The sequence below is a fragment of the Poecilia formosa genome, unplaced genomic scaffold (genome assembly GCF_000485575.1).
Source record: "Poecilia formosa unplaced genomic scaffold, Poecilia_formosa-5.1.2 Scaffold7, whole genome shotgun sequence".
Taxonomy (NCBI): domain Eukaryota; kingdom Metazoa; phylum Chordata; class Actinopteri; order Cyprinodontiformes; family Poeciliidae; genus Poecilia; species Poecilia formosa.
This window is the reverse complement of record NW_006799946.1, coordinates 4,682,620-4,694,226: the sequence shown is the minus strand read 5'-3', so window position 1 is coordinate 4,694,226 and position 11,607 is coordinate 4,682,620. Positions and strand designations below refer to the sequence as shown.

The 11,607-nt window shown below is 39.5% G+C and overlaps 2 protein-coding genes across 2 annotated transcripts in view; one reads left to right on the top strand and one right to left on the bottom strand.

Annotated features, from left to right (window-relative positions):
- Nucleotides 1-533: 533 nt before the first annotated feature.
- cdk5rap3 (CDK5 regulatory subunit associated protein 3) lies at nucleotides 534-6,760 on the bottom strand. The gene is made up of 14 exons (XM_007572413.2): nucleotides 6,595-6,760; nucleotides 6,313-6,358; nucleotides 5,397-5,528; nucleotides 4,514-4,614; nucleotides 4,362-4,410; nucleotides 4,009-4,187; nucleotides 3,769-3,905; nucleotides 3,001-3,145; nucleotides 2,689-2,799; nucleotides 2,210-2,291; nucleotides 2,036-2,124; nucleotides 1,322-1,527; nucleotides 842-1,013; nucleotides 534-661 (listed from the first exon to the last, which is right to left on the bottom strand). Exons 1-14 carry the CDS (start codon nucleotides 6,598-6,600, stop codon nucleotides 596-598), a joined length of 1,521 nt encoding a protein of 506 aa, XP_007572475.1. The 5' UTR covers nucleotides 6,601-6,760; the 3' UTR covers nucleotides 534-595.
- Nucleotides 6,761-8,906: 2,146 nt separating this feature from the next.
- prr15lb (proline rich 15 like b) overlaps nucleotides 8,907-11,607 on the top strand; it is a 7,588-nt gene continuing 4,887 nt past the window's right edge. The window contains exon 1 of the mRNA XM_007572405.2: nucleotides 8,907-9,087. The gene's annotated coding sequence lies outside the window, so the exon portion shown is untranslated. The remainder of the gene's footprint in view (nucleotides 9,088-11,607) is intronic.

Sequence of the window (11,607 nt, the reverse complement as noted above, 5' to 3'; positions counted from 1 at the left end):
ACAGTACCATGGCAGGAAGCTGGAGGCCCTGAAGGGAACTCATGAATGCATGGAGAGAACATGCAAAAACGCAAAAAAATCCAAAGCCAGAATATTAGCCCGACTGTCTTCATCATGGGAACATGAGTGTGTATAAGGTAGGCCATAAAAGGTCATCACAAAAGGAGCTGGCTCGTCACAAATGGAAAGTTCTATGGAAGGAATGTATAAATAAAAAAATATATAAATTTATGTGGAATAAATGATAGATTTTCACTTTCTGAAGCAAATTAGTGAAAGAAAACAAACTTTTGTAAGATATTTATTTACTAAGATGTGCCCATTCATCCCTGCTTTAACTGAGATTACCGTAGCTGTTGTCTGTAACACCACATGATATCACACTGCATCTATGTTGCTCTACTGCTTCCACTGAAAGTCCTGGTTACAATAACAGCAAAAAAACAACAACAAAAAAACTATAGTCATGTGTTTATTTATTTAAGCAATGCTTTAATTGTTTTGACAATTTACAAAATACAAAACCACAGAAGTTTAAGTTAAATATTGTTTATTCCTCTTAGCAGATCAGAACATAATACATCTGCAGGGTTCACTAAATATTCACCCCCATAAGGTTGACTGGTCTGTTGTTGTATCTCTTTGAAATGTCGGCTTCAATCTGCAGAAACAAAACAACCAACAGATTACAGAGAAGCTTGAAGGCGTATTCATTTTACTGCAGTTTACCGTTTATCTCGTTCGTTTACTTGAACGAGGATCTGTGACTTTCTGTGGCCTCCCCCCTGGGAAAGCACCGACACCCTGTGAGCATAAATAAATGGGGAAAGTAATCTCATACCAGTTTCTGGAGTTCCCGGGTGCGTCCTGCCAGCAGGTCAACACAAGGCTCCAGTCTGGACTGCTCCTGAAGCGCTTCCTCTCTCCGCTCAACCATGGTGGCAGCTTTCAGCACCAGGATGTCTGCCTGCTTCAGCTTCTGCCTCAGCATTTCTGACACACGTTCAACATACCTGAACGCGTTTAACAAAAAGCACAAGGAAATAAAGGTTATGAACCAGAGATACAGCGTGAGCTTTCGTTTCAGATTCAGTTTTCACAACTTGCAGCTGTTGACATTACTTTTAGCTGACTTCATTTTAGTTTAGCCATCCCAGCAGCCCAAGTGAAATCATGTTAAAAGAAGACTGTAAGACAGCTTCAATCAGCCAGAGCTCAAATGTAGGCAAACCTCACTTGGTTGGCTCTATTCAGTTATCTGGAACCCCCCCCCAAAAAACCAAAAAAAACCCAAAACCCTATTTGATGTTGATCATCGTACCTCGGTGAGGCCTGGATCATGAACAGGTGCTGCATGCGGAGCGAGGTGAGCCGGCCCAGAAGCTCTTGCACCTGGGACAGCAGTTCTCGGACGTGTTCTCGGGTTTGTCTCTGGATGATAGAAGGAGCCAGCTGAAACTGACTCATGGCCACCATGTCGCCCTCCTCCGCCATCTCGGTGACCCGCTGGGTGAGGAACGCCTCGAGCTGCAGCAGCACACAAAACCAGAGCGAAACATAGTAAAATACTAAAATAAAAAGAATCATCAGGGAGAAAACGCTGATGATTCACCTTGAGATTAGACTGCAAACATATCCTTACGCCTTGAACTTTTTCTAAATACTTTTCACATTTGAACCAAAATACGACATAAGACATTAGGATCTTACGTCGTCGACCCACTTAGAACAAGTGCTATGCACCATTGTGGAATAAAGACAATCAGTTGAAAGAAGAGCATAATTTTGAAATCAATTAAAATGATTGTTTTAACTTTTTTATATTTGACAAATAAAAATTTGGAAAGTGTGAAAATCTAAACTCAGCCAAAGTCGACCATTAAAAGACCTTCCTAGAAGCTGAAGAATCACTGATTAAAAACACATTTAAAGACGACACTGAAGACCGGCTGTTTGGATTTAAAACATGAAAAACTGACATTTTCAGCGAGCTCATTAGTTTGATTTAGCTGTGGACGACAGAATACTGTTTTACCTCCATGAGCTCATCAATGAACTGGCTGCGTGACTGGGAGTTTTCCAGTATGCTCAGAGCATCGTCACCCCGCGCCACGCCCTCGGGACCTGAAGGAAAACACATTTTGTTTTCTGGTTCCTGCAACTTATTTCCTGCGTTTTCATCGTGGTCGTCATTTAAGAACAAACTTACAGTCCGTGCCTGTATCGACAATTTCTATTTCAAGTGGGGCTGGTTCTCTGTCACCCCAGTCGATGCCGCCTGCACCGCTTTTCTGATGAAGCAGACCAGAACAGTCACTGACGTGTTCATGTGTAGCGAAAAGCTTAATCTGTCTTCATCAACAGCCAAACAACTGGGATCTCTTTCATTTCTAAAGAAAGATAATGAAATGTTCTTTTTTCTACAAAGCTTAGCAGCACGACTGACAATAGTTCTGGTACTCATAAAAATAACAAACTCCTTCACATAGTATTGATTCTTCCCATCAGTAACAAAAAATCTGTCACAGTGAGATCAAGCTGCGGCAATAAAGAATGAATTGGTGTTTTTCATGTATTTTTACAAAGTGTGGACAGTTCTGTTATTGTACACATGATGACTCGGCGCAGCCTGCAGAGTAATCATGTGCTAAACCTAAAAATCACTCAGCTTATGCTTGTTTGTCTGACCTCAGATGTCGGCTCCAGAGAGATTCCCCAATCGATTCCTTCCTCCACTGTGATGCCGGCGGTCACGCCCAGATCATCTGATGGTTTACTACCAAAATCTCCCCAATCAATCTGAAGCAGTTATTAATGTAATAGGTTAATGACGGGACGTTACAATATAAATGTGGAAAAGTAACGTTTTAACTTCGTTTGGACCAGAAAGAAAAAAATTCACTCAACCATGACAAGAGAAAATTAAAAATTCCCTAAGACAAAAACAGCTAAACAGATAAAACACACATGACTCTGTAAAATGATATCGATGAAACCAACCGTGTCCTCTGTCGCTGCATCGGGAGGGGCTTCCTCCACCGCCGGCCGTTCAACAAGGCTGGGGACTTTCCCCGTCCTCCACTCGTAAAACGTCACGTTCCCCGATTTCTGGCAGAACGTCAGCATGGGCAGGACCGGTTCGGACCTTCGAGCAACAACATGCAAGCTCATAAATCCAAAGCTAAAAAGCATCACTTAGATCTATAATGGAAAGCTTGGTGGTGTAGTCAAAGTGTCAAGAGTTTCCCACAGAGGGTCCAGTGTATTCAACGATTAAATTAAGACGAGCAGGACACAGGGAACCTTTTTAAACATTTGGAACAAAGCTTAGGAATTATTATATTTATCAAGTGTGTAAACATCTGTGCTCAATGTGCTCATGGATTGTGCCGTGCAAAAGTTTTTAGCCGCCCAACATTTCTTTTAGAATTTAGCTTTTAAAAATTCATCAGCAAGACTTTCTCGTCTTTATCGCAAACTTGATCTCCCAGATACTCAAGGTTTATTGAACAGAACATTTGGGAGAAAATAAAAGGAATCGGAAGGAGGGTCAAGAATACAAGAGTGAAACAGCAAGCAGAATATCCAAAGACAAACTCTGACAATCTTCAGAAAACCTGAATAATTATTGATCAAGGCTATTTTATAGGTAGTCTGGAAAGAAGAAGAAGAAGAAGAAAAAAAAGCTCCTCAAAATCCCGAAGAGATGACTCAAGATTTTTGCACAAAGCGAGTTGTAAACTGATTGCATCTCGATGATATACCCACCAGTCACACACAAAATTTGTGAATGCAGCATAAAGCTGGATTTGCTCCTCTAACTTTGCTGCATCCCTCCCCACCTCCTCCAGGACTGCAGGCAAGTCTTTCACTAGAGCCTGAAGCTCTCGCTGAACATTTTCCCCCTGACAGAAAAGACACATAAAAAAAAAAAAATGTGTACCATAATAATTACAAGACTTGTTAGCACTGAATTAATATATGAACATTGTTCATCCTTGCACTCACAGTGATGCCATACTGCTTGCAGGCAGCAAGGTAGCGTTCCCTCAGTTCGGCTGCTGAGCTCTGGCACTCCACCTCCCGCCTGCTGAGCTCCTGCTGCAGCTGCTTAGCTTTGGCGATCTGCTTCCGCAGAGCCGGCCCTTCGTAGCTCACGTTTCGGATCAGCAAACTGGCCACCTCCGCTGGAACACGCGGCACAGGTTTTAGAAATCAGCAAAGCTACCGATGCATCTTTAAAGCTTTTTCATCTCCATGCAGCTCGACATGTGCGCTTAAAAAAAACTGTCTGCCGGTTTCAAACTAAGCAAACCTTCTGCACTAAAGACAAGAGATTTTATTTTTTGAAATGCACTCACCTAAATAAACATTATCTGCTTCATAGAGCGACACAATCTCCTGCCAGTCCTGTAAGCCAAACAGACCAAAGTTTTAATTTTTTAAGACAAATAAATATCACTATGCAATAAAGCAAAAGTTTGACAGCAGCAGGTCGTTTGAGTCGTTTTACCTTCATTCTCTGAGAAGAATATCTGCCAAAGATGTTCTTTGATGAAGCCTCAGTTCCTTTTAGTATCTCCACTATTCTCAAACAGTGAAAGTAGTGGATGTCTGTTTGTTGAAACACATAAAAAAAAGGAACAGGGATTTATTAGGGACGTACAAAAACAGGCAAACAGATAGCTTTCATGCTTTATGGTAGGAGCTCTTAAATCTATGCCTTCTGTTTGAGTGTTTAAAGGGCAAATACCACAATTTAGAGTCATAAAATCTTTGAATATTGAAATTATGAGATATTGTAAAAATCATAATCTGCCTTTCCAGATTTTTCAAAGACAATAACAAATGTGAATATCTCCTTGGACAACATAAGCTTATGTAGCCACACCTCTCATGAAGCGAACACCACATATGGATGACGTGTTGTGAGAAAACTACAGAGGGAGCTATTGAGTTTGAGTGTTGTGACAGACAGTACTTTTTGAAGTTACAATAGCGTCATGCAAAAGATTCATTGATTATACAGAGAAAAATAAGACTTGTAAAATTACAGCATGACTTCCTAACACAAAGTAGGTAAATATGATGATGGTTTTTGAGAAGAATGTGCTGAGGGAAAAAAAAAAAAAAAATCTGGTTAGAACTGCAGCAGAATCTCTACCGTAACTCTAACAAAAACAAAATTAGTTTTTGTTAAAAGCAGTTATTCTTAGCTTCCTCAAGCAAAGAAATGCTTCTTTTTTTACTCAACTTCCTCCTCCTCACTTCCTAAATTACAATATAAATCTGGCACTGTAATTTTTTTGTCTGAAAGAAAGTTTCTTTACAGCAACTGCATGTCGTTGGTGACAGAGGGAAAAGTGAAAGTCTGGAGGCATCCATAAGAAACCTACGGGATCCAGAGAGAAGCTGCTTGATCTCCTCGTTTTCGGGCATGTCCTGAATGGCAGCGTTGATCTTTTCTCTGATTGTTTTCACCGTACTCTGCCACTTTATGTTGCAGTGACGCCGATCCACAAGCCAGTCTGAAAACACAAATATTTCAAATTATTTATGTCAAAGAATCTAGCGTCATACTAGTCACATACAGAAGTTATAGTTAAACGGCATATTTACTGCTGGATTTATTCCTGCAACAAAATACACAAAATACACATAAACCAGCACTTGTTGACAGTCTTTGCATTCAAACCTTCAGACTTTTTAAAAAATATTTCAAAGTTGGTTTGAAGGGGAAAAAATAAACTTTAAAAACATTTTGAGTCTTTAAAGTGACTTGTTTTCAGTTCAGTCCTGGGGCAACATTGTATTGTTTGAGGTATAAACTCTAATAAAAAACTAGTAATGAGAAAGAACTTGTCATGAGAAAGCAACAATCAACTTTGAGTGATGAAGTTTGCAAACTTCAAAAACTGGTGGAATGGTTGAGTTTAGTACTTTCGGATGGATGGACAGATTGAGATGGACAGATAGGTGACTGACGAAATCAATGGCTTTCTGCACATACAGATGCATGAATAATTACAATTATAATACAAAGGGATAAGGAATACAGCATGGAAATTTGGTCTTTTCAAACTTATTTAGATCTGGAAAATTCTAATTTTTCCTTTACTGAAAAGGAATTATTTGAACTACAAACACAGGTTCTGGACTGAAATTAGACGAAAAAGCAGCCAAATTAAAAAAAAAATGTCAGGACTTAAGAAAGTCTCATAAAGTACATGGCGTACACTTTAAAAGATCGGAAAGTATGAAGAAAATAATAATAAATGACTTCCACAGAGTGCTGTCCGTGGGATGTCTCACCTAACAGCTTGCTGGTCTGTATGTCGATGGGGAGATTTTGGATATTCTGGTGGAAAGAAAAAAAACAACAACCAAATCATCAGCACTTTTTACCTTTTCATTGTTATCTCTGCAGCAGGACTGATAAGCAAAATGTAAAGAACAATGTAGCATAAATCTTCAGGAAAAGGTTAGATTCTTTCAGTTAATCCCTGGACTTTGGATGTATTATAACTAGCTGACGTGTTAGCTAACAGGCTACTATTAAGAGTCGACTCTGAGAAAGTGCTTTTTTTAACTCACCTCCATTGTTTCTCCGATTGTTCAAAACGAAAACTCTTCTAGAATGTCACTATTTCATGCTGTTTAAACATTAATATCTGGAATTTTTACGAAACTCAACAGGATTTCAGTGTTGATATGACACGTTAGGAGAAGCTTCACCAATCAGAGACGGCGACGTTTGTTAGCTGTCAAAAATTAACCAATGATGTTGAAGTATACTGACGGCCGCAGCTGATAGGTGGATATATTGAAACCGCTTGACCGCAATACTTAAAACCTAGCACTAGATGGAGACAAATATCTGCTTAATATTCTTAAAAAAACATTTTAGATTAAAATTAATCAGCTGCTTTGTTAGTCTAAATGTTTCAGGTGATGTAGAAGCCTAATTCTGTTACTTTGAGGAAAAAAAGTGTGTTTGTTTGTTTGTATCTCATATATTATGACTTAGTTATCTCAATTATGAGACAAGTTAATTTTACATCAGAGTGGCAGATATAGGCTTCCATCGGCTTTCACTAATGCTTAAATTTAAATGACGTGAAGGTCAGGTATTTTTTAAAGTTTTAAAATTGTACATCATCATGTGTACACAAGCCACTTCATAGAAAAAATTGAAAATAAAAGCCGCAAGCAAAAAGAAACCCCAAAAAACTAACAAACTAAAACTTTTAATAACTTAAATGTAGAAGTTACATTTCACTGCTACATGGACAGAAAATCAGTGGTAGATTGTTTTATACACATTAGCTGCATTTTATTTTATTTTTTTTCTGGAAAGAATGGTTTATTAAATAGCCTGGCACAGTTGTGATTACTGCCAAACCTGTAGAATCGAGAAATTGATTCAGAACTTACAGCAACTTAAAGTTGGCTAAAATATTTTTAAAAGCAGCACAATTTGGCCCTGCAATTCAAGAAAAATAGATTAGAAGCAAAGTCACTGACAGACATTAGTTTGGACATCAGTTCGGAAAGGGTTGCGGAGACATCACCAAGGCTCTGGGACTCTGGTGACTGTGAGAGGTGTTAACCAGAAAAATGGAGAAAACAAGCAGCAGTGTAGGCCAGAAGAGTCTGGCCTACAAAATTATTCCAAGCACACATCAACAAGAACACGTCCAGCAGGTCACAAAATAACCCATAAAACCCAAAGCCCAGAAGATCTCTCTTGCCTTAGTTAAGGTCAGAGGTCAATGTGGAGCAACAAGCAAGAGACTGAACAACAATGGCATCCACAAGAGTGTTCCAAGGTGAAAACCACTGTTGACCAAAAACAACTTAGACATGTTTCTCATGTAAATGTTTTTTATTCTGTGAACTAATTAGAGCAAAACAGAATCTATTGCAAGATGTCCATCCTGTTACATCCGAAATAAAAAAAAACATTTCAGAAGAACAGCCTATCATGAGACTCAAATATGTAAAACAAATATACATATATACTTTTTCATATAGGACCAGGCAGTGGGAGTTTTTGATATGGGCCACATGGGCAGTTGCTCACGGTGGCATTAGAAAGAGGTGTGGTGTCCAAGAAGTAGATATTATATCTTCTTTATCAAGATAGATAACTACTTAACTACTTTGATAATACTTGCACCCATGTGGACTGATGTAAGTTTCCCTCGCTTGCTACTGAGTTCTCGGAGATTAGATCACCTGTTTTCTGACCACTCCTGTGACCAGGTGGGTTTGAATATTTTTTTTTTTTTTTTTTGCCTCCTGAGTAAATAAAATTATTATTTGAAAACTCAGTTTTGCATCTAATTCAGGTTATCTTTGTGTCATATCAAGATTTGCTTCATGATCTAAAACATCTAAGTCTGAGACAAAAAATGACGCACTCTTACGTACATTTTTGCGTTAGTTAATCAGATGATTAACATTAACTACTGCAGTTTTCTCTTGACGTCAGGCAGTCGTGAAAAGATGATGTTTAAATCCCTACGGCCACATTTAGCAGAGACTCTGAGCCATGCGGCCTGACTTCAGCTCATTTGAATGGTCACCAAGACATCCACTCACTGTGATTTTACACAAAGCCATGCAAAACAGCTCTGCGTCCGTCTCACTTTGCTCCAATTTCCAGCTCACAATCACCCTGAAACGGAGATAAATCAGTGTTTATCCTGCTGACAGCCACCTCCTTCACATAAAACACTATTCCCGTTAAAAGTGAGACTAAAAAAAGGTTTTCATTGCACCCTGCAACACTGAAGGTCACTTGGTGACAATGTTACAACATTGCTGTGCTCTCTCACCTAGGCGGGGCTTAGGTTTATGTGTGTTTGAGAAGGGTGTGTTCTTAAGTGGAAGGCACGAGAGGAAAAAAAAGGCTGGAGAGAAAGGGAGAGGGGGAGAGATGATGCACCTGCTCACGATCACCTGAGGAGACGAGACAGGAGATTCGCAATAGCTGCAGCAAGAAGACAGACCGTCACCAGCATGGTGGGACACCTCCATATCTGAGACACTCTCCTTCAGGCAGGCAGCTCGTCGTCCCCCCAGGTAAGAGAACGAGTCCGCATGAAACCCAATTCATGTCTGCAACGAGCGACGGTAAGAAGTCTGCGATGTACTGTTAGAGGAGGTTTCGGTTACATAAGCGAAAGCACCAAAACCGATAATGGTTCCAATTATGTAAACTGTAAGGCTGTAAAGTTCAGCCGTTCAAAATAAAATGAAATATTGAAGAAAATGTAATTTAAGTTTTCAATTGTTTTTTTTTGTTGTTTTTTTAAATTTAGTTTTAGGAATTTTCTTTACTTTTTTTACTGCTGTAAAACTAACAATGTTAAGCATTCAGGGATAAAATAACATGAGGGTTTTGGAAGAAAAATACTTTAGGGTTGCTTTACAAAACAATGTAAGTTATCTTTTGGCTGCTGTTAAAATTAGATTTTATTTCTATTTCTCTGAGTATTGTTTTTTTTTTTCAGGCCCAAATATTTGATTGACGGCAAATTTACATTTAGAGATTCAACCCTTACTTGGTTGGGTACTTCAGTTTCAATGAAGAGTTGAAACTGAGCAAGAGCGACGCCTACCTTGGTTGTCACAAGATTAGCCATAAAAGCGAAGATGATACTTTGGACTTTGCCGCCGTAAAAGAAACGTCTCCGTTTATTATCACAAATACACTTTGCGATAAGCAGAGAAAAAAAAAAATGAAATCCCCTCCTTTATCAACTTTTCTGCCATGAGTCAGGGGTGTGTTTTTTCACCAGACAAAACTTGAGAACCAGAAGTGAGCCTGCTTCGTTGTGAAAGCAGCGGAGGAGGCCCTCGGAGGCCCTTGGAGGCCCCCCGTGTCTCCGTCTCTGCTGCTCCAACGTGGCGCTGCTGGTTAGTCATTTCCAAATTTGCTCCCCTTTTTCTCCCCCTGCTGAGACCTCTGGAAAAATCTGCTCAGCCGCACACACACACACACACACACACACACGCACACACACACACACACAGCAGAACATACGGTAACTTATTAAAAATGAGCGGCAGAGGTGGAGGGCGGAGGGGGCTCAAGTCAACAGGACGTTTTGTCTCAAAGGTCACACATAAGTCAAACAAGGCTCGCTGAAAGAAAGGTGCAAAAACTGCTCAACAGAAAGTAAAAGAAAATGCTGCCAGGCGTCTTTTTAACAACTACAATAGAGATTACAGAATTATGGCCAAGCCTCTCTTAGTTTACGACTATCTGTTACGTGAGTGCCTCAAACTGAACGCCGACGTTATTATGCAACACCGGGTCGGACTGCGAAATGAGGCCCAGACAGGTGCAGCGCTGAGCTGCAAATCAGAAGTTTTATCTCCAGGTCCAAAAATGAAATCTGAATTATTTTACCCCTCAGGCGATTTGACTTTCCGTGCCAGGTGCCGAGTGTCACATGATCCAGATAAGAGTCAGATGAGAGTTTCTGTGAAAGGGCACAGGCTCTTTATTTGCATAGGTGCTTCATGATAAAAATGACCACACCAAAGAGAGATTTGTACGCCTCTTTGCTTCCTTTAAGCGCTCATGAAAGGGACATTGTTGCGCTTATGAAACTCATAAAGCCGGGGCTACAATCTGCACAGCTTCCAAACAACTTTCAGATTTCATAGTCAGCCCAGTTTCGGGTGTACTCAGACACAGGACAAAGGCACTCTGCCTAAACTGACAGAATGGTAGATTTATTATTATTAATTATCCTTTATGTTACTGATAAGATGAATTGTTCTTTCTTCCCTAAATCAGCCCCACCATATTGTAAAAGCTTTCCATTTTGAACGAGGGGTTTTATTTATTTCCAGAGCTGCCTTACAAGGTCTCTTACACAAGATGAAGAGCGTCGTGAGTTCATTCGTTTTTGCACATTTGTTGTTTCCCAGGCAATTAAAGTCATTGCTATAGCAACATCTCTCCAGTAATGAGGGATGAGCTCCAAGTGGCTGTTAAATGTCTTTAATGCGCTGAGATGAGATGGACAGGTCTTTTTCGTTTGTTCAATTAGGATGCCTCTAATTAATAACTTCAGTTTATTATTGTAACCAATAGTTAGTCAAGCTGACAGGAAAGGCTGAAATTCTCACGTACGACATGAGAAACACTGGATTGGGGTCCAGTGCCGATCTGATTGATCAGGAGCTGAAGTATTTATCAGGTTTAGCCTTTCAGACAGAAGTTCATTCTTTGAGGAGCAGCTCAGACTTCTTCATGTTGGCAAACCAGAACCGGACCGGGTGAACAGAAGTGAATGTATCAAATAAGATGGAGAAACATTTAGAATGAATAAAACCCAAACACAACATTTTCTGCTTTATTATTTTTTTTAATCTTTGCAGCCTAAAGTCACTCATGTTTTACTTTAAAAAGTCACTTTTTAATAAAAGGGAGTTCATTTGAGGACGACTGTCGGATTGTCATGTAGCAAATTTCATCAAACGTTATCCAAAAGACGTTGTTAATATGAAACAAGGCATTGTTGCAGAAAATAGTTTTCTTTTGAAAAATGATTTTTCCACACTGAACATAAATTTTATATATATATA

Coding starts and splice junctions, on each gene's coding strand:
- cdk5rap3 (XM_007572413.2), bottom strand. Junction 5,529..6,312: donor ACAGACCAGCAAGCTGTTAG/GTGAGACATCCC, acceptor TTGTGTTTTCAG/ACTGGCTTGTGGATCGGCGT. Junction 2,292..2,688: donor CTCTGGAGCCGACATCTGAG/GTCAGACAAACA, acceptor CTGCTTCATCAG/AAAAGCGGTGCAGGCGGCAT.